Here is a 25846-nt window from a genome sequence, read left to right on the forward strand (position 1 = left end):
TGATGATCCTCACTCGGTAATTAACTAAATGAGAAAGTTAAATCTTACTTGAGAGCTGGGAGAGATGAAAGAGAGGTGTTTGTCAGTTTCTCAGTGGAAATTAGAAGCAGTTTTCTGCAATTCCCTAAGCTGCTGCTCTGTCATATTTTACATAAGCACTGGGAAAACGTCTTGTAATTAGTGCTGTCATGGAGGATTTTTTTTTTGCTGAAGGATGTTGGAATAATTCATTAGATTATCAAGAAAGGCTTGTGTCCTGAAATGATTAGCACAGTGAAATTTAAACCATTAACGATAACAAGTTTAGAGCTTGCTGCAGTGCAGAGGCACCCGGGGTATGTCTGTGCCTATTTCAATCATTTCTTATAATTAAACATTATGTCCTTTTTCCCCCTCACTAGGACACATCCAAAAATCCTTTTAAGGTGGCACTGTCTACATCAGTGGGTTTACCAGCCTTGGAGGTGTGTGTCGTTAGTGGCTGTAATAATAACACAGCAGTAAATTAAGTAAGCTGCAGCGACGAATTCCTTGGTTTAGAACAAAAGAAGCCCATCACCGTGGAATCTACAAAGTCGCATGCCAGAGACCACCAATGAAACAAGAGTCAGTTTTTAAGTCTAAAAATGTTAAGTGGCTTTCTTGTCTCTTTAACTACAGTAAAAATCAGGAAACTGTCAAAATGGCCTTGCTTTGACTTGGCTGAATTTTATGTATAACTTTTCCTATCATCAGTAAATAGAAGACTAGCAAATGTCTAGTCTTTAAATAATCATACTGAGACACTGTGAGTACATTTCCTAGTGAGTTTTATTTAAAAGCTTTGGAATGATCACAAGCTTTGTCTTGCTGGTTATTAGAAATCAGTCAGATTCTTAATGTGAACTTCCTCTCTGCTGACAAATCTGCCCCTTCCTGTCTTCCACATTCACTAATCAGATGTGACATATTTATGAGTTCACCTAATACGTAATCATATTTAGTAGAGGCTGTTACAATATTAATACACTCACTCCCCTGAGAAACAGGGTGTTTACTTCGGTTGGGATATGAACCCCGTTCTGTATATTCAGCTCTCTGCTTTCATGCGGATTCTCATTCCCAACGCCAGTAAAAAGAGAAAGGATTATATTTTGGTCACTGAAAATTATTAAGTTTTTTTACAAACTAAAAATCAGAATGTTGAATGTCATGTGTGACCCTACTTTTGAGCATTTGTTACCTATTCTCTGCTTGTTCAGTTTGTGCCCAAGCGCTTCCAGTTTCTCATGAATTCCCTTCTAGAAACGTGCTTGGATGCTGTGGGCTTCTTTCCCTTGCTTCCCATCCCTCTGGGGCTCCAGAGCTACTTTGAGCCCCTGTTCACCATCTCCTTCCCTAGGCGTGCTCACTTGTCCCTGTCTCTCCAGCCTGATCAAGTTGCAGACAGAACATTTCCCCTCAATCCAACCAAGACAACACTGACGTTTTCTAAAAGGCGCTTTAGGAAAGAAGCAAGTGAGAGGCATTGAGAGTAGAGAGAATCAGTGTTTTTAGATTCTTATTTAGCGAAAGTTTGGCAATAGCCTATAGAGACTAGAAGAGTGGGCCTCCAAAAAGCCTCTGCCTTTCTCCCTAAAACTATGGCAAGCCAGACATGGTAGTTCATGCCTATGTTCCCAGTACTCTGGTGGATGAGGCAGGAGGATCACAAATTAAACTCCAGCTTGGGCTGTATAACCAAAAACACAGAAACAAAACAAATATGCATTCTGGCAGGTTTGGACTTGGTTTTCCTGGCCACAGTAAGAACCTGTAACTGTGCTTCTGCTATTACCCAGGGTAATTTATCAATTCTTCCTTTGAGGAAGAAATAAATAATCATATTCAAAGAAGAGTATTGTGTATGAACTGTGGTAGTGGTACATGCCTTTAATTCCAGCATTTGGAAGGCAGAGGCAAGTGAATCTCTGTGAATACAAGGCCAGCCTGGTCTACATAGTGAATTCCATGCCAGCCAGGGCTACATAGTGAAATCCTATCTCAAATGAATCTCTGGATGGATGGCCAGATGGGTAGATAGATGGATGGATGAATGAATAAGTGAATGAATGAATGAATGTTCTAACCCACACTTCTTTCCTCTCCCCTCACCTCTTTTTCTCCTCCTCCTCTTTCAACTTTTGCTCCTCTTCTCCTCACCCCCCACTTCTCACCTCTCTTGACAAGACTTCATAGCCTTGAAACTCTTGACTACAGTCATTGGCCACCACACCCACCCTTCAGATTGTAAACGTCCATTTGTTCTTTGTCCTGATTCTCTGTGAGAATAACACACTTTGCTAACACTTCCTGAGTAGCCTCTTCTAATCCTCTAATCACCTCTTGGATTGTTGGTCTTCCCTTGTCCTCACATCACCAGCTCCTGGTCTGTTCTCTGTAACGGAGCTGGTGTATTTCCAAGTCACAGCAGATGGCATCATTCATGTTTGACTTCTTCAGAACCTCACCGGTGGACTCCCCCTTAAACATGAGTGGATGTCCAGACTTCTTCCCATGGCCCTGGAGACCTCAGAGCAGGCCCCTCATTTTTCATCACTTTACCTTTTGCTGGTAACTCTGCTCCTGTGCATGTGGGCCCTTCACTCTTTTCTTCTTCGTATCTACCTTTCCACCCTCCTCCCACTTTTGTTTTTCAGATTCTTTCTCTAGGTCCAGGTAAGACTTAGTCTTATGCAGAGCTCAGCTTAGCTGCCCCTCCTGCAGGAACTCCCTTAGCTCCCAGCTAAGCTCAAGTTCACCCACTGCTTTGCCTTGTTCTTATTTTTCTTTACTCCATATCAGTCTCTGACATTAGAATATATCTTTTGGTTTTTTCCTCAGCCTTGCCCAGAGAAAGCAGTGTGTGTTCTGTGCCCATTCACTGCCTCTGCTAAACTTCCCTTCACAGAGTGCCGTACCACAGAGCCAGTTGGGTACTGGACAGCGCTCAGGTTCCAGCCTTAATCAGAATTTTTGCTCTGCCTCTCTTGGGTGGATTCTAACCCCCAGCACAGTTGGTGCTTACTTTATTCTTAACTCAGTACCTTATCTGAGTTGTTATTTCTCCACATACCATAGTCCCCGATGCTAGAGTCTCAAAACCATCTCACCAGTCACCAACAGTCTCTTCATTTTGTCCTTGTCCTCAAAATAATTCTTGTCTTTGTCTGAAACATGATTTCTCCACTTCCCCTACCCTTCCTATTGGTTGGTTACAGCAGGGTTTGCCTGTAAGCTGGAAATGTATGTCATTTCATAGTCTTGTTCAGCTATCCATGATGTTACTTTTACATGATACACTGAGTAAAGTCCACACGTATCATATTATTGGCTAAGCCAGTTGATGTCTGTAAGAATATATTTTCTCTTCCTGGCCCAGGCAGCAGCTGCAGAGAAATTCATGGTCATTTTGAAAGCAGTACATGTAATGTGTTTTCAGGAGTGAGGCCCTTAGCCTTTTAGGCCTAAACTGGAAGACAGTGCTACAAACACTTAACTCCTTTCATTTGGTGTGCTTGTCACCTGACAGTGTCATTTGAGCTTTGTCTGGAGACAACTGTTCATTGCAGACAGAAAAGCAGAAGAGCTGCACAGGGCGGCAGGAGGCTGCTGTTGTCATTAAGCTGAGGCTGTTTGTCAGCTTTCCTGGACGTTTGAACAGGATGCTTGAGTCATCGGGCTTTTGTTGGGAACGCTGAATCAATTCTGTGGCCACAAGCAGCCGTTCTCATCTCTCTCCTCATACACTCCAATATACAACCTTCTGGTTGTTTTAATAATTGAACTTTCTCACTGTACCCTTGTGGATTTTTCAGTTTCAAATAGAAATTTTACTTCATTTACTTCAGACATTTGTAGACAAATCTGTATGGGAGAATGGTCAAAGAAGAGACAGAGCAGCAAAGACCTTCGGGGTTCTTTTATAAATGTAGTGTGTTAGTTACAAACGGAATTAATATCATGGTGGCATTAAGTAGTATGGTTCAGCAAATTTGCATGCTGTTGTAACAAGAAGATTTCCATGGCCCCAGTGCATCCCCCATACCTTTCCCCAGCTAGTTTCCCTCCCACCCCCACTTAAAGAAACCACTAATCTGCTTTTATAACTAAGGTTTTGATTCGCTGTTCCTAGGGTGGCATATGAGTGGACTGTATGTACTTACACCTGGCTTCTGTAGTCATGTGATCTGGAATCCATCCTTGTTTTGTGTTGCTAAGTGTTTCATTGTGTGCCTCCATTACAATTTATTGTTTATCATTCCTCTCTTGATGGACTTGTGTCTTATGACACTGAAGAATTGTTGACACTGAAGGCGGAAACAATACCATTAATGTATAGAATTGTATCTTGTGCTTAGGAGATAAATATGGTAGCATCTATGTTTCCCTCTATAACACACTGTTGTCAACTTGTTTCCAAAGTAATTATACCATTCAGCATTAGCAACTGTGATATATGAGAGGCCAGTTGTTCCAAATAGCCAGTCTTTTAAATCTTAGCCCATGTGTAGTAATATCTCATGGCTGTAATTTACATAATGACTTGAAATGTTGACCATCTTATTGTCTGATTACTAACGTTCCAGAAGTTTGTTTTTGGTGGTATATCCCATCTTTTGCCAGTTTAAAAAAAAACAAACAAACAAATAGGTATATTTTTAATAACGAAGCAACTAGAATTATCTTCTGACTATTGAGTCCTAAGACTTCTACATATATTCTACAATCTTTTGTTAAATACATTTATTGCAAATATTTCCCCCAGCTTCTGAGATGGCTTAAAAGATAAATGCACTTGCTGTCAAAAACCCTGAAAACCCAAGTTCCACCCCCTAAGACTTATGCAGTAGAAGACTGACTCCCAAAAGTTATTTTGTGAACTCCATAAACACCATGCCAAGTGCGCACCTACACATACACACACACACACACACCCACACACACACACACCCTGATTTATTAAATTACTTTCTTTTATTAAGTTTGCAACCTCTCTGAAATGTTTTCTTAGCCCAAGGGTACAAAAACTTTTTCCACACTTCAAGAAGTTTTATAGTTCGTAGTTTTTAACTTGAACGTATACATCTAAGATACGCCTTAGTTGATCTTGCATGTGGTTTTCCAGTATAGATATACCGTTGCTTAACATCATTATTTTTAAAAAGTTGCTCTTGGGGTTGGAGAGATGGCTTGCAAGTAAGAGCATTTCCTGCTCTTACAGAGGACCTGGGTTTAGTTCCCAGCACCCACATCCAGCGTCTCACAACTATTTACTATCAGTTCCAGGGGCTCTGCTGCCACCTTCTCATTTCTGTGGATACCTGCAGCACTTAGTGCACACACATGCACACATATACACGCACACACACATGTGCCACATAAAATATAAATCTTTTTTCTAACGTTTACTTTTTCTTCTCTCATACAATATATCCTGACCAAGACTTCCTCTCTTCCCACTCCCCCCAGTTCCTCTCCACCTCCCTTCTCCCTCAGATCCACTACCATCACCCCAGTGTCACCTGAGAAAAGAGCAGGCCTCCCACTGAAATCAATCAAGCATGACATAAGATACAATAAGACGAAGCACAAACCCTCACATCAAGGCTGGAGGAGGCAACCCCAAAATCAGGGAAAAAGTAAGAGATACCCCCATTTCATTCCCACTATCAGGAGTCCTCCTCCCCTACCCCAAAACACCAAACCAACAAGTAGAGGACCTAGCTCAAGCTCTGTGATTGCTGTTTCAGTCTCTGTGAGCCCTCGTGAGCCCTGCTTGGTTGGTTCTTCAGGACATTCCTTTTGGTATCCCAGGGTTAGGGTTACCCCTCTGGCTCCCACAGTTCTTCCTCCCTTTTTCTGAGGGGTTTCCTAAGCTTCAAGGTTAAAAGACCCAATGGAGACCTCCAACCTGGGCTCCCTCACTGCCTAATGTTTGTCTGTGGATCTCTGAATCCACTCCCATTAGCTGCTGAAGGCAGTCTTTTTTGATCTCTGAGTACAGCAGGATACCCTTAGAAGTCATTTCATTGACATTTGGAAGTGAGGGGTTAGTCGGATTTGCTCCTACCCTAGGTCTCTGTGTTATCTAGCCTCTGGTTCCTAGTTTTCCAGGTAGTACCAGGCATAGGCTCCTTCTTGTGATATGGGCCTCAAATTGGTTGACCACTCTCAAGTTCTGCATCACCATTGCCCCAGCATTGTCTTGAATGCAGGACAGATTGTAGGTGGAAGGTTGGTGTCCAGTCCCACCACTGGAAGCTTTTTCTGATTACAGAAGATAGATGGTTCAGGCTCCATTAACTGGGAGTTCTCACTAGGGTTACTCTCATAGATTCCAAGGAGTTTCCACTGCACTAGGATTTCACATCAGCCCAAATGGCCTTAAATTCCAGTAGTCTCTCCCTATACTCTCCTTCCATCCCCCTCCCTGACCAAGCCAGCTCAGTCAACAGGTTCTCCAGTGCAGGAGTGAGGATTAAAAAGAAAAAAGATGATTAGGCAATATTGTAGCATGACCCCAGCCAGTTAGTTCTGAGGCTGAAGGCTGAGGCGGGTTTATTTCTTCCCAATTTTCTTTTAAACCATTTTAGTTACATGCAAGTATTTAGGTCAGTTCTAGGTTGAAGAACCAGCAATACAATAGATACAAATAGTCAAGGAACAAACAGGGCAATAGACAAAGTCCCTCTCATCACTCTCTTGATCACTCTAATGATTGCTGTTTCTAAGGGCTCATCAGGATGACAAAAGTATCTGAGCCTCCTTCCCTGTCCTAGCCCACAGTCAGATCCATGCCTGAGGCCTACTTCTATGTTCTAGCCTAAGACTTGGATTCCTGACTGAAATTACTTCTCTGTTTTAGCCTGAAATTAGATTCCTGCTTGAACTTACTTCCTCGTTCATGGCCCAATGTCAGATTCCTGCCGAGAGCCCATTTCCTTATCCTTGGCCAATGTCAGATCTCTGCCAAGCAGCCCCAAAAGCTCTCCACACCTCCCTAATCTGATCTTTTAAAAAAAATTATCCTTTCCCCATAGGATTATCCTAGAACCATTCAACTGCCCAGTGCTGAGTGTAATGGTACACACTTATAATCCCAGCAGTTGAGAAGCTGAGGCAGGAGAATTATGAGTGCAAGGCCACAGAATAAGCTACATAGTAATACCATATCAGGTGAAGGGAGAAAAGAAAAAGAATCAGTCATGTATGAATTTCTTCTGACCGATTGATTGATTGACCCACTTTTCCTGCTCCTGTCAAAGCCACACTGTCTTGGTTACTATTGTATGTTTTAAAATACAAGAAAGATGGGTTCAGTTGGTAAATCGCTTTTCTTACAAACCCAACAACCTGAGTTTGATCCTCATAACCTACAGTAGCAGGAAAGAACCAACTCTTGAAAGTGTCCTTTACACTCATGTCTGCACACACATATGTACACACACACACACACACACACACACACACACACACGGGTTGTGGGGAGTAAGAGGGAGAATAAAATGCTGTAGTCCGAGCCTCCGTCTTTTTTTTTTTTAAGATTTATTTTATGTATGGGAGTGCTCTATCTGAATGTACACCTGTGGGCCAGAAGAAGGCACCAGATCGCATTACAGATGGTTGTGAGCCACCATGTGGGTGCTGGGAATTGAACTCAGGACCTCTGGAAGAGGAGCCAGTGCTCTTAACCTCTGAGCCATCTCTCCAGCCCCATCCATCTTTTAATTTACATCCCTTTGCATCACTTTACAAATTAGTAAATTCTACATCAGTTTGCCTGCTAAGGTTTTAATTGGTATTGTATTTACCCTTTAGATCAAGCTGGGAAGAATGAACAGTTCTGTCTTGTGTAACAGATCTCTCCATTTATTTACATTAAAAAAAAATTCCCACTAGGCACAATGGTGTATTATGTGGCAGGCACACTGCTATCAAGTGCTCAGGAGGCAGAGGCAGGCGGATCTCCTTGAGTTCAAGGGCAGCCTGGTCTATATAGTGGGATCCAGATATCCAGGACTACATAGTGAGACCCTGTCTCAAATTAAACACCCCCTCAGCAGGGTTTGTACTTTACAAGTATTGCACATTTGCTAAGCTTTTATAGGTGTTGTGTGGGGCTTTCTTGTCTTTTAATTTTTTTTTATTCTGCAGTAAATTTCTTTCCTTTTTTCTTTTTTTTTTTTTTTGTTTTTGTTTGTTTGTTTGTTGTTGTTGTTGTTGTTGTTGTTTTTGAGACAGGGTTTCTCTGTATAGCCTTGGCTGTCCTGGAACTCACTGTGTAGACCAGGCTGGCCTCAAACTCAGAAATCTGCCTGCCTCTGCCTCCCAAGTGCTGGGATTAAAGGCCTGCGCCACCACTGCCCGGCCTGCAGTAAATTTCTTAAGTGGATAATTTTTTTTTAAATGTGTTTTAGCCTGGTGCGGTGGCTTACCATATAATCCCAACAGTCTGGAAACTGTGGCAAAACGATTGGCACAGATTTGAAGCCAGCCTACACTTCATAATTAGACCCTGTCCCAAAAGTGAAATGAAACCAGCGTTACTCTTAGGGTGGCGAGTGGCTGCGAAGGGGCATTGTGAAGCTGGTGCTGACCTGTTCTGTGGTCGGGGCTGTCCTGGGCATCTGTGACAGTTAATATTATACCCTCCATGCATATAATATTTATTAAATCTGAACTAAGAAAGAAAGATGTGTTTTCAAAAATAGGGGGAAAACCCAGCTCCAACAGTGTTGTCATGCTGATTTGGAACTAGGCTGTAGCCTCAGTGGGACAGTGCTTGCCCAAGCCAGTGTGGAGGCACTCAGTTGGTCATCAGCATGGTTAGGGTAGGGATGCCACACACCTCCCTCCATGTGAGCATAAGCAGGCTTGGGACAGCTAGTGAGTCTTCCAGTTCCAGAGCCACAGCTTTGGAGGCTGTGTATAGAAAGGGCTTATGCTCAGGAGTGATACCATTTGAGAAGATAGTAGCTCTTAGGTACGAGTCTTCTTTAAAGGAAGTACACTTGTGAAGGGCAGTAACCATCAAGGAAGAGCCTCCCCGTCACCCAGAGAGAGCAGCTGGTGAATGCATGAATGTCCACCTCATTCCTCTCTTCTAATAACCCAGGGTTTTAAGACCTACTTAGGATTTGATCAGGGAAAGCAGAAGAAAGCCTTGACTGAGCCTAGATCAAGAGGAAAATTACCAGGTTCCCTCAGTTCTTAGGTGGTTTTATCTGCCAGCCTGGCAGCAGCAGCAGCAACAAGCATGGCTCCCTGGGATCACAGCTATGACTAGTCTACACAAAACAGAAACACCCACTTCATCAAGTTGGTGATTTCACATTACTTGAATTGAGCTCTAACCAGAGGGCAGCTCTGCCACAACTCAGTCTGTTCATTCTTTTTGTGAGGGAGGAGGGGGAATTGCTTTGGTTGCTTTGTTGGTTTTGTAAGGTACAATCTTATTTAGTCCAGGTTGCCTTCCAAATTGTTAACGTAAATGAAGATGACCTTAAACTTCTGATCCTCCTGTACCACAGCACCTGTTTATATGTGAATCTTAGGGCACAGTCCATGCTAAACAAGTACTCTGGCCACTAGGCTATGTCTCCAGCCCATTTCTACATTTTATGATAGAGATAATAATGATGAGATTGTGGACTTTTGTCATTGGAATGAGATGTGGCTTTTTTGGTTAAGCTTGTAAGCCAGTATGTTTGTTAGTACTGTAACTCTTACTCATTTGATGAGTTTCCCTTTGCTAAGATGCAAACAGCCCACATAGTAGCTTGAACTCCCTCACTATGGCTAGTGCCCAGCAGGTCCTTATTAATCGCTTATACTCTTCATGGGAGCAATGCCTCAATGATAGAAAACCTGCAGCTCTGCACACTGGCCTTGCTGCTCACAGGTGTCACTCTTTGTTTGTAGACAGGTGCCTTCATGCCTTTCTTGGAAATCTACTGTTATCAGCTGCGGACCAGGTTCCATTTGTTCTGTCTGTCTTAAGAAGATAAGACAGACAGGCTCCTGCCTTCCTAGCAGAAGTAGAGTATCCAAGTGTAGGTAGTGTTATGCCACATTCAGCATATGTAAGCATGATGAATTCTATAGCAACATGGGTCTCCATGCCTCACTAGGGTCACTTCAGGCAGGTATGTCCATTGTTCATTGTCCATCACATTACTTAGAAAGGTATCCAGTTGTACTCATTTGTGTCATCCTCTATAAAAATCACTTTTCTGAGAGTAGCCGTCTGTTGATTTCTGTCTTTTCCCAATGCACTGCAGCTTCAAACATGAGTGCAAGTCTCATCTCCTTTCTCCTACCCACATCCAGGTTTAGGTAAGATCTGCTCTGCCTTCAAAATATACTGAGTACTAATTCTTTCTCTCCACTTCTACAGCCACCACTGTAGTCTAAAAGATGGCTTCTCTTCCATGGACCATTAAAATAGCCTCTAAGTTGCCTCCTGTTGTCTATGTGTGACCTCCTAGTGCATGTTCCACAGTCAGGATCAGTCAGTGTGTGTGTGTGTGTGTGTGTGTGTGTGTGTGTGTGTGTCCCTCCCTCATACCTCTTGAGTGCTTGTACCTGTGGCCTCTCATCCTTCGTGGTGGCTCATGCTATAAGGAGTGTGGAGTATATAGAAGTTATCTGGGCTTAGTGCCCTGGATTGTGACTCTTCACATCCTGTTAACTTCTTTTGGTGGCAAGAGCAGCATTTGTGTAAGAGGAAAGGCAGGGGTTGATGAGGACATGTATGGATGTTAGCTAAATGGACTAAATGTAGGATGTCACCTAAATGGACCGAGTGGCATGGCTCAGACCTCTCAAGTGTTCTCTTTGCCTATTTTGGGGTCCTTGAGCACGCCCGACAGAATGCTGCCTCTGCTCTCAAAAGTCTCCCTAGTTAGTTTACTCTTCCCCTATATAACAAAGTGTTAAGTTCAACTATCACCCATTAGGAAAACTGTATGACCCAGTAGAGTTAAGCAATCACATCAAGTTCCTGATCAAGTTCATTATCAAAGACATAGCAAGTTCCAGCACTCCTCTTCATTGTTAGCTCATGGTTCTAGAGATGGGGAGGGTGACTGAGCATGGCTGTGTTCTCAGTTCAGGTGTCATAAAGCTGAGATCAGTGTGTTAACCAGCCAAGTTCTCAAGTAGAAGTTCTGGAGAAACCCTTACACCTTACTCTTGGTAGCAGACTATCCTGTCATTACAGGAAAACTTAAAAAGACTCTTAATTTCCTCTATGCTTATCAGTAGCAGCTGTTCTTAGCACTTGGAGTTTGATCAAATTCTCTATATCACATGTCTACCTTCCTCCTCAGCACCCACATGGGGGGAAAACAAATTAAAACTCTGGGCGCTGGTGAGATGGCTCAGTGGTTAAGAGCACTGACTGCTCTTCCAGAAGTCCTGAGTTCAATTCCCAGCAACCACATGGTGGCTCACAACCATCTGTAACAGGATCTAATAGACCCTTCTGGTGTGTGTCTGAAGATAGCTACAGTGTACTCATATAAAGAAAAATAAATAATATTTAAAAAATGGGGGAGTCTGACTGGTCTGGAACTCACTATGTAGACAGGCTGGCCCCAAACTCATAGAGATCCACAAGACCTGCCTACATATCTTATAGTGGGTCTTCATGGAGTCATCTTAGAATTTTGCCTGCCATAATAACATACTCCCTCTTTCTGTTCTTTTTTACATTTATTTATTGTGTCTGAGTAATACACACACACACACACACATTCCGCAGAGCACATGTGGAGGTCAGAGGACAGCTTGTAGGAGTTGGTTCACTCCTTCCATGTGGACTCCAAGGATTAAACTCTGGTCATCAGGCTTAGTGTGAAGCGCCTTTACCTGCTAAGTTGTCTCTCCAGTCCTTTTCTATTATTTTATTCTGCTTTTTTCAACAGCACTATTTATATTATGAGTGATACATACCTCTTCGAGTAGAATATATGTCCTGATGATACTCTGCTGGGTTTGTTTATTGTATCCCTAGCACCTAGAACAGTGTTAAACACATTGTAGATACTCAGTAAATATTTATTAAATAACTCAGTTACTAAAAAGTATAGCCTTTAATTTTTTGATAACCAGGAAGATGGGATTTTTGGAAAGAAAAGGTTAAGTTGAGTTTATGAGTTATTAGACTTAATCTGCAAAGATACTATGAGGTCTGTAAATATTCATTGGTCTTTCTTTGTGTGGAAAACTTTTTTTTTTTTTAACTTTGTGTCGTAGCTTACAGGAGATCCTAGGTTGTGATTAAACAAGTCAAGAGTACTGACCTGTGACAATCAGTACTCCTTGTGCCGTGTTTGTTGGGAAAAAACTTCTTATTTGACTATTAAAAAAGTCAGTGTGAACAACTAATTATTTACCTGTCCAATAACTGCTATATACAAGAACAAGCAAATTAAACCTTTTGCTTGCTAGTAATGATTACATACATCTGGCTTTCAGTTTTTAATCTGTGCATCAGCATAGATTAGGATTGTCTGTGAAATTGTAGAAATGGATGCTTGGTCTTCCCACAGTATACCTGATTTAACATCTGACTCTGGTATTTGTAAGGCTTTCCACATGATCATGGTACACAAATTACATGGTACTCAATTACAGTAAATCCAACAAGAATAATTCAATTGCAAAGATATAAGTTAGCATACCAGACCAGGAGATCTCCCTCATTTTCAATGCTTACTGTTAAATGTTTCTTTCAATCCCTCCCTTCCTGTAGACAAAACTTGCCAATGGCACTTCCAGCATGATTGTGCCCAAGCAGCGGAAACTCTCAGCAAGCTATGAGAAGGAAAAGGAGCTGTGTGTCAAGTATTTTGAGCAGTGGTCAGAGTCTGATCAAGTGGAGTTTGTAGAACACCTTATATCGCAAATGTGTCATTACCAGCATGGGCACATCAACTCCTATCTAAAGCCTATGCTGCAGAGAGATTTCATAACTGCGCTGCCAGGTATGTGTGCTTCCTTGTAAAGTCTTAGGTAATCTGCTACACAGTAATGGGACTGGATCTTACTCTCTCCAGCCCTTCTTCTCCATAACCTCAGTAGCCATGCCTCAAACTCAGCAGTTCTGTCTTAGCATTGAAAGTACTGGAATGTCAAGCATGTGGCACACACCTTTAATTTCAGCATTTGGGAGACAGAGGCAGGTTGATCACTGTGAATTCGAGGCCAGCCTGGTCTACAAAGTGAGTCCAGGACAGCCAGGGCCACACAGAGAAACTCTGTCTGTGGGTGGGAGGAGAGAAAGAAAAAAAGAAACTAATTCCTTAGACTACAAGTATAACACTCCTAGCTACCTCTCTCTGTCTCTGTCTCTGTCTCTGTCTCTCTCTCTCTCTTTATTTTGTTTTGTTTTGTTTTTCGAGACAGGGTTTCTCTGTGTAGCCCTGGCTGTCCTGGAACTCACTCTGTAGACCAGGCTGGCCTCGAACTCAGAAATTTGCCTGCCTCTGCCTCTGCCTCTCTGCCTCTCTGCCTCTCTGCCTCTCTGCCTCTCTGCCTCTCTGCCTCTCTGCCTCTCTGCCTCTCTGCCTCTCTGCCTCTCTGCCTCTCTGCCTCTCTGCCTCTCTGCCTCTCTGCCTCTCTCTCTGCCTCTCTGCCTCTCTCTCTGCCTCTCTGCCTCTCTCTCTGCCTCTCTGCCTCTCTCTCTGCCTCTCTCTCTGCCTCTCTGCCTCTCTCTCTGCCTCTCTCTCTGCCTCTCTCTCTGCCTCTCTCTCTGCCTCTCTCTCTGCCTCTCTGCCTCTCTGCCTCTCTGCCTCTCTGCCTCTCTGCCTCTCTGCCTCTCTGCCTCTGCCTCCCAAGTGCTGGGATTAAAGGTGTGTGCTACCACTGCGCGGCTACATTTCTCTTTTTAAAATTTTTGTTTGGAGGCTGGAGAGATGGCTCAGCGGTTAAGAGCACTGGCTGCTCTTCTAGAGAACCTGAGTTCAATTCCCAGCACCCACATGGTAACTCACAGCTGTCTGTAAATCCAGTTTCAGAGGATCCAGCAATCTTATACAAACATACATGCAAGCAAAACACCAATGCACATGAAATAAATTTAAAAATTATGATTTAGTTTGATAGTTACACACCAAGTCATTAATTATACCTTTATCAAAATAAAAGAAAACCAAACTGCAAAATTAAATTCCATTTTACTTTGTTTCCTTGTCCTCTGCTCAGTCATTTTTGTTTAACTTGTATGCAGTTCCAAAGCTACTTTTGCTTTTTGTCCTTAAGTGTTACTGACTCGAGGCATGACTTGTATTATATGTTTTATTTTCAATTTCTTCCATGTACTTGAATTTGAATGTGAGTTTTAGCAGCAAAAAATTGTATGTTTATTTTTGTTATTGTTTAAGAGACAGTCTCTCTACCTAGCTCAAGCTGGCTAAAAAACCAAGGTCCTCATGCGTCAGCTTCTACCATGTCCTATAACAAAATGGTTCGATTATGGGAATTAATTTAAGAAACAACACTTTTTTAAATATTTTAGAAAGAAGGTCTCAATCTTTGCTGTGTGTATCACCCGTGAACTCCTTTCTGTCCATGTGCACGTACACACAAGGGGTACTAGAGATGCTATAATTTTCTGTGGATCAAACCAGGGTCTTGTTTGTAGAGAACAAACACACTACCACTGACCTGTACCCCCAATCCCTGACACAGGAGATGTATGGAGACAGGAAGCGAACCCTGAACCTTTGAAAACTTGATAAATAATCCATCACTAAGCAAATATCTCCAGAGTGTCCCCTCTGTTATCCCAAACACTGCAAAGCATGAGAAATAGGAAGTTTTTATATGGGCTACACTTTCATTAGGGAGTAGTTATAGTCAGTGTCAGTAAATGTCAGGTCTTGTTTGAGGGTATTTTTCTGTTTTGACTGGTTTTGATGGTCATATACAATTTAAAAAATATAATATGTGTACACACACACACACACACACACACATGAATGATAGCTCAGCCAGTAAAATATTCACCATGCAAACTAGTCTCTGAGTTTGATCCCCAGAACCTATATAAGCTGAAAGAGGGGGTGCATTTGTAGTCCCAGCAGTAGGGATGCAGATGTAGGCAGATCCACAGGATTCACTGGCCTCCCTTCACACACGTGTGAACACACACATACACACGGAATATAAAATACAGTTGCCCAGAACTCCACCTCACAGAGAGCTCTTGTTTGTCTTATAAAGTTCTGATCGTGTGTTTATTTCCCTATAGATCTGGAGTCTGTGCTTTTAAAACTTTCCTTAATATATTCTCCTAGTATATTTTTTATTAAATATGTTAAAGTATATTTTCCTAAGTGTGGGTTATTTTAAATAATTTTAGTCTTATACAGTACGTTTTACAGTGGCAAACACATTATTTAACCCCTTCATTAATTTTTTTCTGTATAAATTATACCATGGTAACCGTTCTTATGCATTAATGTCTCAGTCTCAGAAGAAACACACCCAAAGCAGAATTGCTGTATTGAAGAATATGAGGAGCTTCAGTGTGGTGTGATTTTGTTTTGTTTGTGTTTATTTTGACTTGATGGTTTTATTTGTTGTTTCTGGGTGTTTTGGTTTTGGTGTTAAACATTGAACCCAGGGTCACGCATGCTGGACAAGCAGGGAACTGCTAACCCCCACCTGCTGCCCTGGAGCAGGAACTCTGTAAAGCGTTTCTTCTCTTTTTGAAGTAGGATCTTACTGTGTAACTTAAACTGGTGGTGGACTTTATTGTTCCTCCTGCCTCATCCTCCTGGGTTTGCAGTTGTGCAAGTGCCTCCACTAGCAGCTTCGTTTGTAAGGGCTTTTGGTCCATGCTGGCAAGCTCTCCTCCAAGCACCCTGTACTAGCTGGAGCCGCTTCAGAACTGTGGAGTACTGCCTTTCTTAGTCCTTGGCAGCTAGTTCTTAAAATTTTGTTTTTTCTGAACTTAAAATAAATTACCTTTTAAAATTAAATGTTTATTTGTATATTATGAATAACCACTTTTAAACTGAATTGTACCTATATTCTTTGTTTAATTAGAATAGATTTTGTTCTCTGGTAAAATACTGGATTTTTTTGTAGCCATAGGCAAGCAGTTTTCTTTGTACAGTCTGAGTACACCTATTGCTGTTGAATTCCCAGTCACCAAGACATGCTACTATCTCAAGCTTAGACACTAAGAATTGAGCCAGTGTTGATTGGACCAGTGTATTTTGCCTAATACTAGACTGATCCCTAGTGCCTATCTGCTGACCAGGCTGTGTAGTATTAAATCACATCCAGTGCTTAACAGCCATGTAAGTTTCTCAACCTACACCATCTGGCTGCATTTAGTAAACCAAACTACTTCAAAAATTGCCTATAATCCATTAATGTAATGGTTTTGTTGGAGTGTTAGGTGAAATTACTTCCAGCGACTTATTACTGGGATATTGTAAAAGATCAGGAGCAATCTGATGACAGCCATTAACAATGTAAGAATGCCTTTCGGAAACTTCTGATGTTATAGAAAGTTTAAATATAAAAGATTCTGGAAATATGCCATCATTGTGTTTTGTATGAAGAACTGTTTATTATCTTTAATTGGCTTATAGTCATATTCCTTTAATAAGAGTTAGGTGATGGATGCCCCCATCTGCTTATGCTTAAATATGAACATGTGATACCAGCAAACAAGATCCAGTTAAAGCTCTCTTTCCCCAAGTCTGTGGGAAATTTTGACAGATAACCATACAATTTTTATAATTAGAATAATGTTTAATAAGCATATTTGGATTGTTGCTAATTGCAGCCAAGTGTGTCTCCATATGATTCAGGGGCAGCACACAAAGTAAAATGCATGCTGTCGGTCCTTCTCCATTCATGCCTGCAGACAACAGACTGAACAAATCCTTCCCACTTGTGAGCCTTCAGAAAACCTCAGGGATGACGGACCGGTTGTGCTGGGTTTTGTCTGACCTGAGAACTTAGAACAGCCATGCCAAGTGTTATTAGGTTGGCCCTCCTGTTTGACAGGCTCTTCTCCACTGAAGCTTTGTTGCATATTTGGGTGATAAAGAGCTTTAATTGGGGAGTATGGTAATTTCCATCATCCAAGATCAGCTTGCCATGTGTTCCTTTGAAATGCTGCCCTCATTATTTACTGGTAAGATTTTTTTTCCCATTAGGACAACTGTCACTTAGGTTTTATAGCAGTAAAATTTGTTTTGTTTTGTTTTTAACACATGCAGTCAGACTCGTCTTTGAACCTTAGTATCCCTCTGTGTCTCTCCTCTCAGGGTGCTCCTGGGCCATGTGTTCATTTCTCTCCTGCATGCTCACATGCCATGGCCCAGAACAGACTGACTTGCTGCCTCTCCCTAGTACATTTAAAGGATATTTCTTTCATTGAAAAGCTTTGGAACTACAGCAGTAATAGAACAGAATGAGAAATGGACCTAATATCAGGATTTCGGGGCGTCTGAATCACTGAGTTTGAGATGCCATCCGTAGAACATCCCCTAGTGTTGAAATCCATATAGATAGATGTGAACTGTTTTCTGGACTCCTTTTTATTTTTAATGTCTTGGGGGTTTGCTGGTTGTTAGCTTTAACTTCCTTATCTAACAGAAGATGGAAAATACTGTTCATTTCTGTAACCTTATGGAAAAATTATTGACACTCATTTTACCCAAGTCTCTGTTTGAGCAAAGCTGGACCACACTAGGGACATTGGTGTGCCTTCATCTCACGGCATGAGCTGCTCCTTTAAAGGGCTTTCTGTGAAAAATTGCTCAGCACACGCTCTGTTCTTTTTTTGTGCTTCCTTCCCTCACTGAAGCAAGGGGTCTGGACCATATTGCTGAGAACATTCTGTCATACTTGGACGCCAAGTCACTGTGTGCTGCTGAGCTTGTGTGCAAGGAATGGTACCGTGTGACGTCGGACGGCATGCTGTGGAAGAAGCTCATCGAGAGGATGGTCAGGACAGACTCTCTGTGGCGAGGCCTGGCAGAGCGCAGAGGGTGGTGAGCCCTTACCCTTCCTCTTCCTGCAGCATTCTCGGGCCTGGCTGCTGAGCACGATGGAGTGTTGGGAGCCAGCAAGGCCACTTCACAGCATCTGTGGTCCTTGTGCAATTTATAGCTAAAAATATAAGCGAATTGTTGTCCATGTAGTTTTGTTGTCAGTAGTTTTTCTTCTGACCAGTCAATCATAAGATGACATATTTTGCAAAAGAAAAAGAAAACTGACTACCCTCCTAATTAAAGCATCTGTTTTCTGGACAGAAATTGGAATTTTGCAGAAAGACTGAGGGACAACTTTTAAGGAAGGAAAGATAGCTTTGAATCAGGTAGAAAGAATTCATTCCTGCTTCCTCTTTCTTCTGGGGAAGATGGAACATTGTTCTTCACTAGACTTCCACTATGTGGTCCCTGCCTCTAGTATCTCATCATCTTTGTAATCAAAAATTAATTTTTATGCCCAAGTAGAATTAAGCTATAGCTACCAGAAAGAATGAAAAATGAAATTTAGTGAAAATCATTTGTTTCTTCTTAAAACTTGTGTCTTTAGATTTGCTTGTTTAATTATGAATTCCCTAAGGCCTTGTGTAGTCAGTGGCCTGAAAGACTTCACCAGTAGTGTTCCCTGAGCACAATGGCACTATTTCATTAAAACTTCTTGAAGATATTTTTCTTTTTAGAATTTTGCCTCAGAGTGTGTCTCTAGAATGTCACTATAAGAAAGTCAGGTATGAATAATTCATTAAATAAGTTATTAAGTATATTTGATAAAAAATGATAATAGGCATGTGTACGCTCAGTGATTGCCTTCAGAATTAACTTTGTTTTTTAATTTGTTCTTTTTGGGTCTGGAGTCATACACAACCTCAAATAGTTAAGATTACTAAAGGGAAGCTAGGTGTGGTACTACACGCCCTGCTTTTCCAAGAAGGAAGGCATGACCCTGTCTCAAAACAAGTGAAAAAATAGCTAAGGGCTGTTTGTGCCTTCATTGTATAGATAAGGCTTTGAGTCCAGTCCTCAGCACTATAAGGAAAGAACCAGGTCTTCATTTAGATGAGTGGACGTGGTGCTCCATACCTGTAATCCCAGCAGGTAAGGAAATTGAGGCAGGAGAGAGAGAGAGATACATGTGGATCAACTTCCCTTCTGATTTTCATACAGTTAGACTTGGCTCTCTCGATTTGGTGTTCTTGAAATCCATGGATTCATGAGTGTGTTGACCTGATAAGCGCTCAGAGGTTCCTGTCATGTGAGCTATTAGGAATACTTAAAACCTTTACTCTCAGATCCAGTTCCAGGATCCTCATGCTAGCACCATTCTTGCTATCTGACTGTAAACTGGTCTTATTGTTAGTTGTTTCCTCTTTTTCCCTTTCAGATGTTTTTCTCTCCTTCCTTACTATGTGTAAATAGAAACTGCCTTTGCTTACTGCCTTCATACCCTGATAGTTATCATGTATGGCATTCAGAGACCATTATTTGCTAAGTCTAAGACCAGCTTTCAAAATGGAGCACACAACTGCTTACTTTGGGAAATTTCAGGGTGTCTGAGAAAGATTCTCTATCTCTCAGGAAAGCAAAGAAACTCTCCTCCAGATAATTCAGGCCTTAAGTCTCAAGTTTAAACATTCAGTTTTTCTACAAAGATTTCATGCCCTGTTAAGATACACTTTGTTTCCGCTTGTCCTGTGAATGATAATAACTTTCATCATGAACATGAGCCTGTTCTGAAGGCAGAGACACAGAACTGCACTGATGAGCTGGGCGCCTGTGTGAGTGCAGATGGAGAAGCAGACTCTTGTCCTAACAGTGCGGTCTTTTATGTTGGTTATTAGAACAGTAATAAAAAGTATCATTGAAAGGTAGTTTTTTCAGACTTTTTTTTAATATTTTTTGTGGTTCCTGGAATCATGCTGAGGGTCCGTGTTAGGCAGTTTTTCTGCTCCTAAGTTACTTCCTAGTCCACTTTTTAGCTTTCTAAAGGGGTCTTTGAAGACAGAGCCAAGATGTATCCATGTCTTTACTCCCACAGCTTCTCTGCAGCCTCTGAACTCCCGCCCACTCTTTGTAAGTCATTCAGCTTTTTGACCAAGTTCCCTTGTCTTTGATCAAATTGATAAAGTTTGATATAACTTTATAAAGTTCCATGAAATAGTAAGTATAGATACTCATGTGTGCTCTCTGAATGTGTTTAGTGTCTCCGGATGGTGGCTGTACCTCCCTTTTCTTTTGTTGTCTTTCTGTTTGGGTGGGAGTGGTGTTGCGACAGGGCCTTGCTGTGTAACCCAGCTTGCTCTCAAGCCTCCAGCCTCAGTCTTCTGAGTGTTGGGATTACAGAGATGTGCCAGATTCTCCCTTACACAGAAGGAATGATTTAGGATCAATTTCTTATTTCCACCCTTCCTCCTTCCCTCTTTCTTTCTCAGACAGGATCTTTCTGTGTAGCCCTGGCTATCTTAGAACTACTCTGTAGACCAGGCTGGCCTCAAACTCACAAAGTCTCTTGCCTCTGCCTCCCAGTGCTGGGATCAAAGGCTTGTGTCACTCTCCCCAGTTGATTAACAATTTTTGAAGTTTTCCTTACCAAGCCCTCTGTGTTAAAGCCTTTCTGTGTTGTTCTTTTTCCCGTATGAGTATCTTTGAAAATGCCTCCAGATTCTCCTTTCCAAGAGTATACAGAAAAATACAGTCTTCCCAGAACAGTTTGAGTCACCAAGATTTACCTTCCATTTTGCTGTTATATTTCATACCCAGATGGATTTGACAGTTTGCCCCTCGGACATGAACTTTGCAGTTTTCTCTCTTAAATAACACTAGATAATACTTTCTTTTCTGTAATGATAACTCTTAAAAGGATGATAAAAGAACACTTGGGAAAGGTCCATTTTCTTAATCAAGAGATCACATTTTATGATAACATTCTAATTTTAATATTTCACGTTTGTCATGCACTCACATTCTCCTAGGTACCAGGTGTTTCTCCTAGAAGTGGTTCCTGTTGTCAAAGGACACACACCAGAAAAGACTGTGACTTAAAACAGATGGAGACTAAGAAGCCGGTTCTCAATATTTAGTCACTCTTTTGTAGCATCTTTCATTTGGAGAAATTAATATATGTTTGTAAGGCATAGGAAAAGCAGTGGGATAAAAACAAGATTAGAGATTCATTTGGGTCCTATTATCTGAGGATACAGAGAAACTATCACTGGATGTGAGGGAAATTCTAGAGAACCCTTATAGGAATGACAAAGACTCAGAGGAAGACAAGAGTCTCAGGAATGGTGGGCACTGAAAAACAACAGTTAAAAATCTCATCTGCATGCAAAGTGTTTATATAATCAAACTGTTCAGAGAAGGATGCCATTAATCCAGAATTATTTCTCAAAGTGGTTTACTTACCCTTTATGTTGATGTATCCTATTTCACAGTCCTTTCAAAACAAACAAAAAACCTGTTCTTTTCACTTCCCCAGTGCAAATTTTCTTTTCTGTGTTAAGATAGACACCACAGCCAGCTGCCTTCCTGATAGGAGATTTTCTCAACTAATTTTCAAGGTGTATAATAGGGAGAGGGCAGGGGAAAAGCTCTCCTGGAGACATCGAACAATTAATTATATTGTAATGGAGCTACAGAGGCACAAGTGGATGACTGGCCCAGAGAAAACATGATTTCTCTTGTGCCAGGATTACACTCAGAGGCATTTCTGCCTAACTCCACTTTGCAAGGCACAGTGCCAGTGAGAACAGCAGTTAGCACACCCACAGTGGGCTTTACTAGCTTCCACACCGTGTTTGGTGGGTTCTTAACTTCAGGATAAGGAATTAAATTTTTTACCCAGCAGGAAGTGATTGCCATTTACCTTTTTTTTGGGGGGGGGGAGGGGGGTAGCAATCTAGCTTGGAATGTGAGCATTCAGAAATGTGCTGTCATAAGGAAGGAGATGCTAACCTCTGCATGCTGGAATCAAAGTCAGGAAATGCAGCTGTGTGTGCACAGGAACACATCTCTGAAAGCAGCTTCCTACCTCACATATGATGGCATGGTGTGCTTAGCCTTTCTTCTCACTTCTTCCCTCCCTGCTGTTAGACATGCATGCAGCCCTTTGTTTCTGTTGTATGAACTGAATTACCTCTTCTGGAGGACTCCCACAGTGATCAGGAGTAGCCCCGGTGACCAAGCAGCCAGCTAGCACACACACACACACCTTACCCTGTGATAAATAACATGAAGCACCATCATGACAGACAGAAGCTTTGCTGTTACCCAGCATGCTAGGCATCCTCTGACACTGGCACAACTTGATGCAGGAGCTTGTGCTAGCTCAATGGCAGCATACTAGTAGAGTGTTAAGCTTCTATGTACACACTGCTCTGGGTTCAAGCCACAGCACCAAGGGAGAAAAGGAATAGTTATTATTAACCAGAAGAATCACCATTATTATCAAATGATAAAAATCAATAAATATATAGAAGTAGCAGTGCAGTAGATGGGTTCTGAGTGTACTTCTATCAGGATAAAGCATCCCAAAGGCCTTGATACTCTGAGGCTCTTCACTGGAATCAATGTTGGTTAACTTCCTTAGATTCCAGGTTAACATTTTGACACAAGACTCCCAAAATCACCTGAGCACCATGCCTTGCCAGGCTAGTTAATGAAAGTCATATGTAATGGAGGCGCAGACACTGAAAAGTATAAAGCTGCTGGTAAATGCATTGATGATCTTTCATTGGTAAATATTTGTTTTTTAGGGGACAGTACTTATTCAAAAACAAACCTCCTGATGAGAATGCTCCTCCCAACTCCTTTTATAGAGCGCTTTATCCTAAAATTATACAGGACATTGAGGTAAGAACGAATGTTTCCAGATATTTTCTGAGTGTAGGGAATCATCAGTATGCCTCAGTTACAGTACTATAGAAAACCCATTAAACTTTTCAGTGTGAGTTAGAAGTCAGTGTCTTTACTAGAATAAGGTGGATTAAATACAGAAAATTCCTAGTCAATTTTGTACAGCTTTAAAGCCTTTGTAGAGAAGGATTGCCACCTTCCTAAAACAGCAGTGTGACGTCTGCACTCCTCTGCTGATGTGCCTTCATGGACGGTTATCTATCAGGAGGCATGGATACCACGTGCCTAGGATACCACTGCGCATGCAGCTATATGTGTGCCTACTCTTTAGTTCTTAGTTGTATGTAGCCCATAGAGCAGTGGTTCTCAGCCTTCCTAATGTTTGCAACCCTCGTGTGGTGGTGACCCCAACCATAAAAAATTATTTTCGTTACTACTTCATAACTGTAATTTTGCCACTGTTGTGAATTAAAATGTAAATGTCTGTTTTCCAATGGTCTTAGGTGACCCCTGTGAAAGGGTTGATGAAACCGCAAAGGAGTCAAGGCCCTCAGGCTGAGAACCACTGCCATAGAGCGAGTTGTTGGGTTGCCTTCGTTCCTAATTAACTGCTTCTTTGATCTTCCTTTTAAGACAATAGAGTCCAACTGGAGATGTGGGCGACATAGTTTACAGAGAATCCACTGCCGGAGTGAAACAAGTAAAGGGGTTTACTGTTTACAGTATGATGACCAGAAGATAGTCAGCGGCCTTCGAGACAACACCATCAAGGTGACTGGCCCTTCCTCAGTGGAAGAGCATTGTTGGAGTTAGGGTGACCACATTCATAGAGCAGTCTGAAGCCTAGCCTCGAGTATTGTTGTAGGAACTGAACATTGTAGATTGGTTCCAGTACTAAAGGGCAAATGCCTGCTTCTCCTCGCAGGATCATACAAATGCCTAGTCCCAGGGTTGAACTCCCTTCTAGAAGTGCACTGATGGGAGCTGTTGTTATTTTGGCCTTTGTAATTATAGGCTACTCTTCCACCTTGATGAAAAGGATAAAGTTAGCATTAGAACTGAAGTCAACACATCCAGGAGCTTAGCTCTACCTGGAGGAAAGAATGCAGGCTCACCCTCTCTGGGCTTTGATGTTTGGGGATCACACATGTACCGAACAACAAGTCTCCACAGCACCCCATTATGACAGTGATCAAAAGGGTCTCGTTTGCCATCCTAGATCTGGGATAAAAGCACACTGGAATGCAAGCGGATTCTCACAGGCCACACAGGCTCTGTCCTGTGTCTGCAGTACGATGAGAGGGTGGTCATCACGGGCTCCTCAGACTCCACCGTCAGGTAGGGACTCTCTGCTCCTCCTTTTGAACGCTAAGCCTCCACTTTGTGTCACGTTGATTCTCTGCATTTTCATGAACACATTTCTGAAACTAAAGCATAAGCTGTTAGCTTCCGGTCAGTCACTTCTCACTCTGGAACCATCACTTGGTGTTGGAACCATTGAGTAGATTTCTACTTTGGCACATTTAAGAAGCTACACACAGATTTTAATTTGGAGGAGCACCTGTCATAGGAACTTCCCCCACTTTATGGGAAGTCTTACATTCCTTATGAAGCTAGTTCACAGGAATGGCAGGAAAGGAATGAAGCCTGTCTTTCAGGTGATTGTAACTGCAGTGCAGGCATGCATGAGCTCTTTCAAGTGGATACAGGTGAGCAAGAGCAAGACCCGCTCCTTGCCAGCTCTCTCCTTGCCATCCCCACAGGCTCTGTCCTGTGTCTGCAGTTTAATTGCAAGCTTTACTGCGGGGGGGGGGGGATGGGGGGGGGCGCTGGCTCAATTTCCAGAGGCTCTGGTGATTTGATGACACAGCCATTATGCTGCTGGAGTCCAGTGTAGCTTGAGTTCAGGGTACCAGCAGCACTGCTGGAAACCTGCTAGGAACTTCACCTTAAGCTAAAGGATTTAGCAAAAGTAATTCATCAAAAGTAACTTAAAAAAAAAAAAAAAAACTGGAATAAACGGCAGCTATCTGCATTGTTAAATTCTCTGAAGTTATCCCTGTAAGTGGGGAAAGCTGCTCGTCTCACTGCAGGCACAGCAGACCCCGCCTCTGCTGTTGGCAGTTAGCACTTCTCCATTCTTTGGAGCGCCTCACGGGCTGGAGCACTGTAGATGCTTAGGTCACTTATAGAACTCAGGAGAGATGATGTTTGTTTGTTGTCTTGGCAGTTTTGGGATTGGACCCAGGGCTTGGCATGCTAAATAGTATTCTACCTCTTAGCAACACTACAACACACACACACACACACACACACACACACAAACTTTCCAAAAGGAGGGTAAGCTGCAAAGGAGAAACAAAATGCTTTTAAAAACAAAATAGATATGCAAAAATAGAGTAATCAAGTTAACTCTGTCTTGACACAGTTCTCAAGCTCTCCAAGGGTCTCCACTGCCATGAAGCACGTGCTTAGGGTAGGCGGGAAGGCTCGTCTTGACCATCTTGCCCCTGAAAAGCACAAAAATGGAGCCTTGGACTTAGTGTCTATGTAGAGTAGAAAACGTAACGTTCAGGGAAGTGAAAGTCAAGTCCACATTACTAAATCTGTGGCAGAAGATCTTGGCCCATGCATGCAGCAACTGGGATAGATAGCACTGCTGTTCTTTATCAGATTCCTAGTTTACCTGTGTCTCTTTTATTGAATGTCAGTGTTAAAATAATAACCCAAAAATCTGGGCCAAATTATCAGATGATAGTGACTATGTCCTCCTCCCTGAGCCTTTACAAGAAGCGCCCGCTAAGCCCTGCCTTTCCTATGCCTGTGGTGTTTCCTCATGGTCCATATGTACTCTACCCGGGGGCTGCAGAGGAAGAGCACACTTGCCATGAAAGTAGGAGATGAACCAGACGCAGTGCATATACCCTTAGTCCCAGCACTTGGAAGGCAGAGGC

The 25846-nt window shown here is 42.2% G+C and overlaps 1 protein-coding gene across 22 annotated transcripts in view; it reads left to right on the top strand.

The window, feature by feature from the left end:
* Btrc (beta-transducin repeat containing E3 ubiquitin protein ligase) overlaps nt 1-25846 on the top strand; it is a 170485-nt gene that overhangs the window by 128764 nt on the left and 15875 nt on the right. For all 22 annotated transcript variants that reach the window (XM_034497315.2, XM_034497285.1, XM_034497323.2 and 19 more), the window contains 5 exons: nt 12779-13010; nt 17858-18044; nt 22793-22889; nt 23526-23663; nt 24112-24230. In XM_034497315.2, the coding sequence (XP_034353206.1) occupies nt 12779-13010; nt 17858-18044; nt 22793-22889; nt 23526-23663; nt 24112-24230 (773 nt within the window). The remainder of the gene's footprint in view (nt 1-12778; nt 13011-17857; nt 18045-22792; nt 22890-23525; nt 23664-24111; nt 24231-25846) is intronic.

This window comes from Arvicanthis niloticus, chromosome 1 (assembly GCF_011762505.2).
Source record: "Arvicanthis niloticus isolate mArvNil1 chromosome 1, mArvNil1.pat.X, whole genome shotgun sequence".
Lineage (NCBI taxonomy): Eukaryota > Metazoa > Chordata > Mammalia > Rodentia > Muridae > Arvicanthis > Arvicanthis niloticus.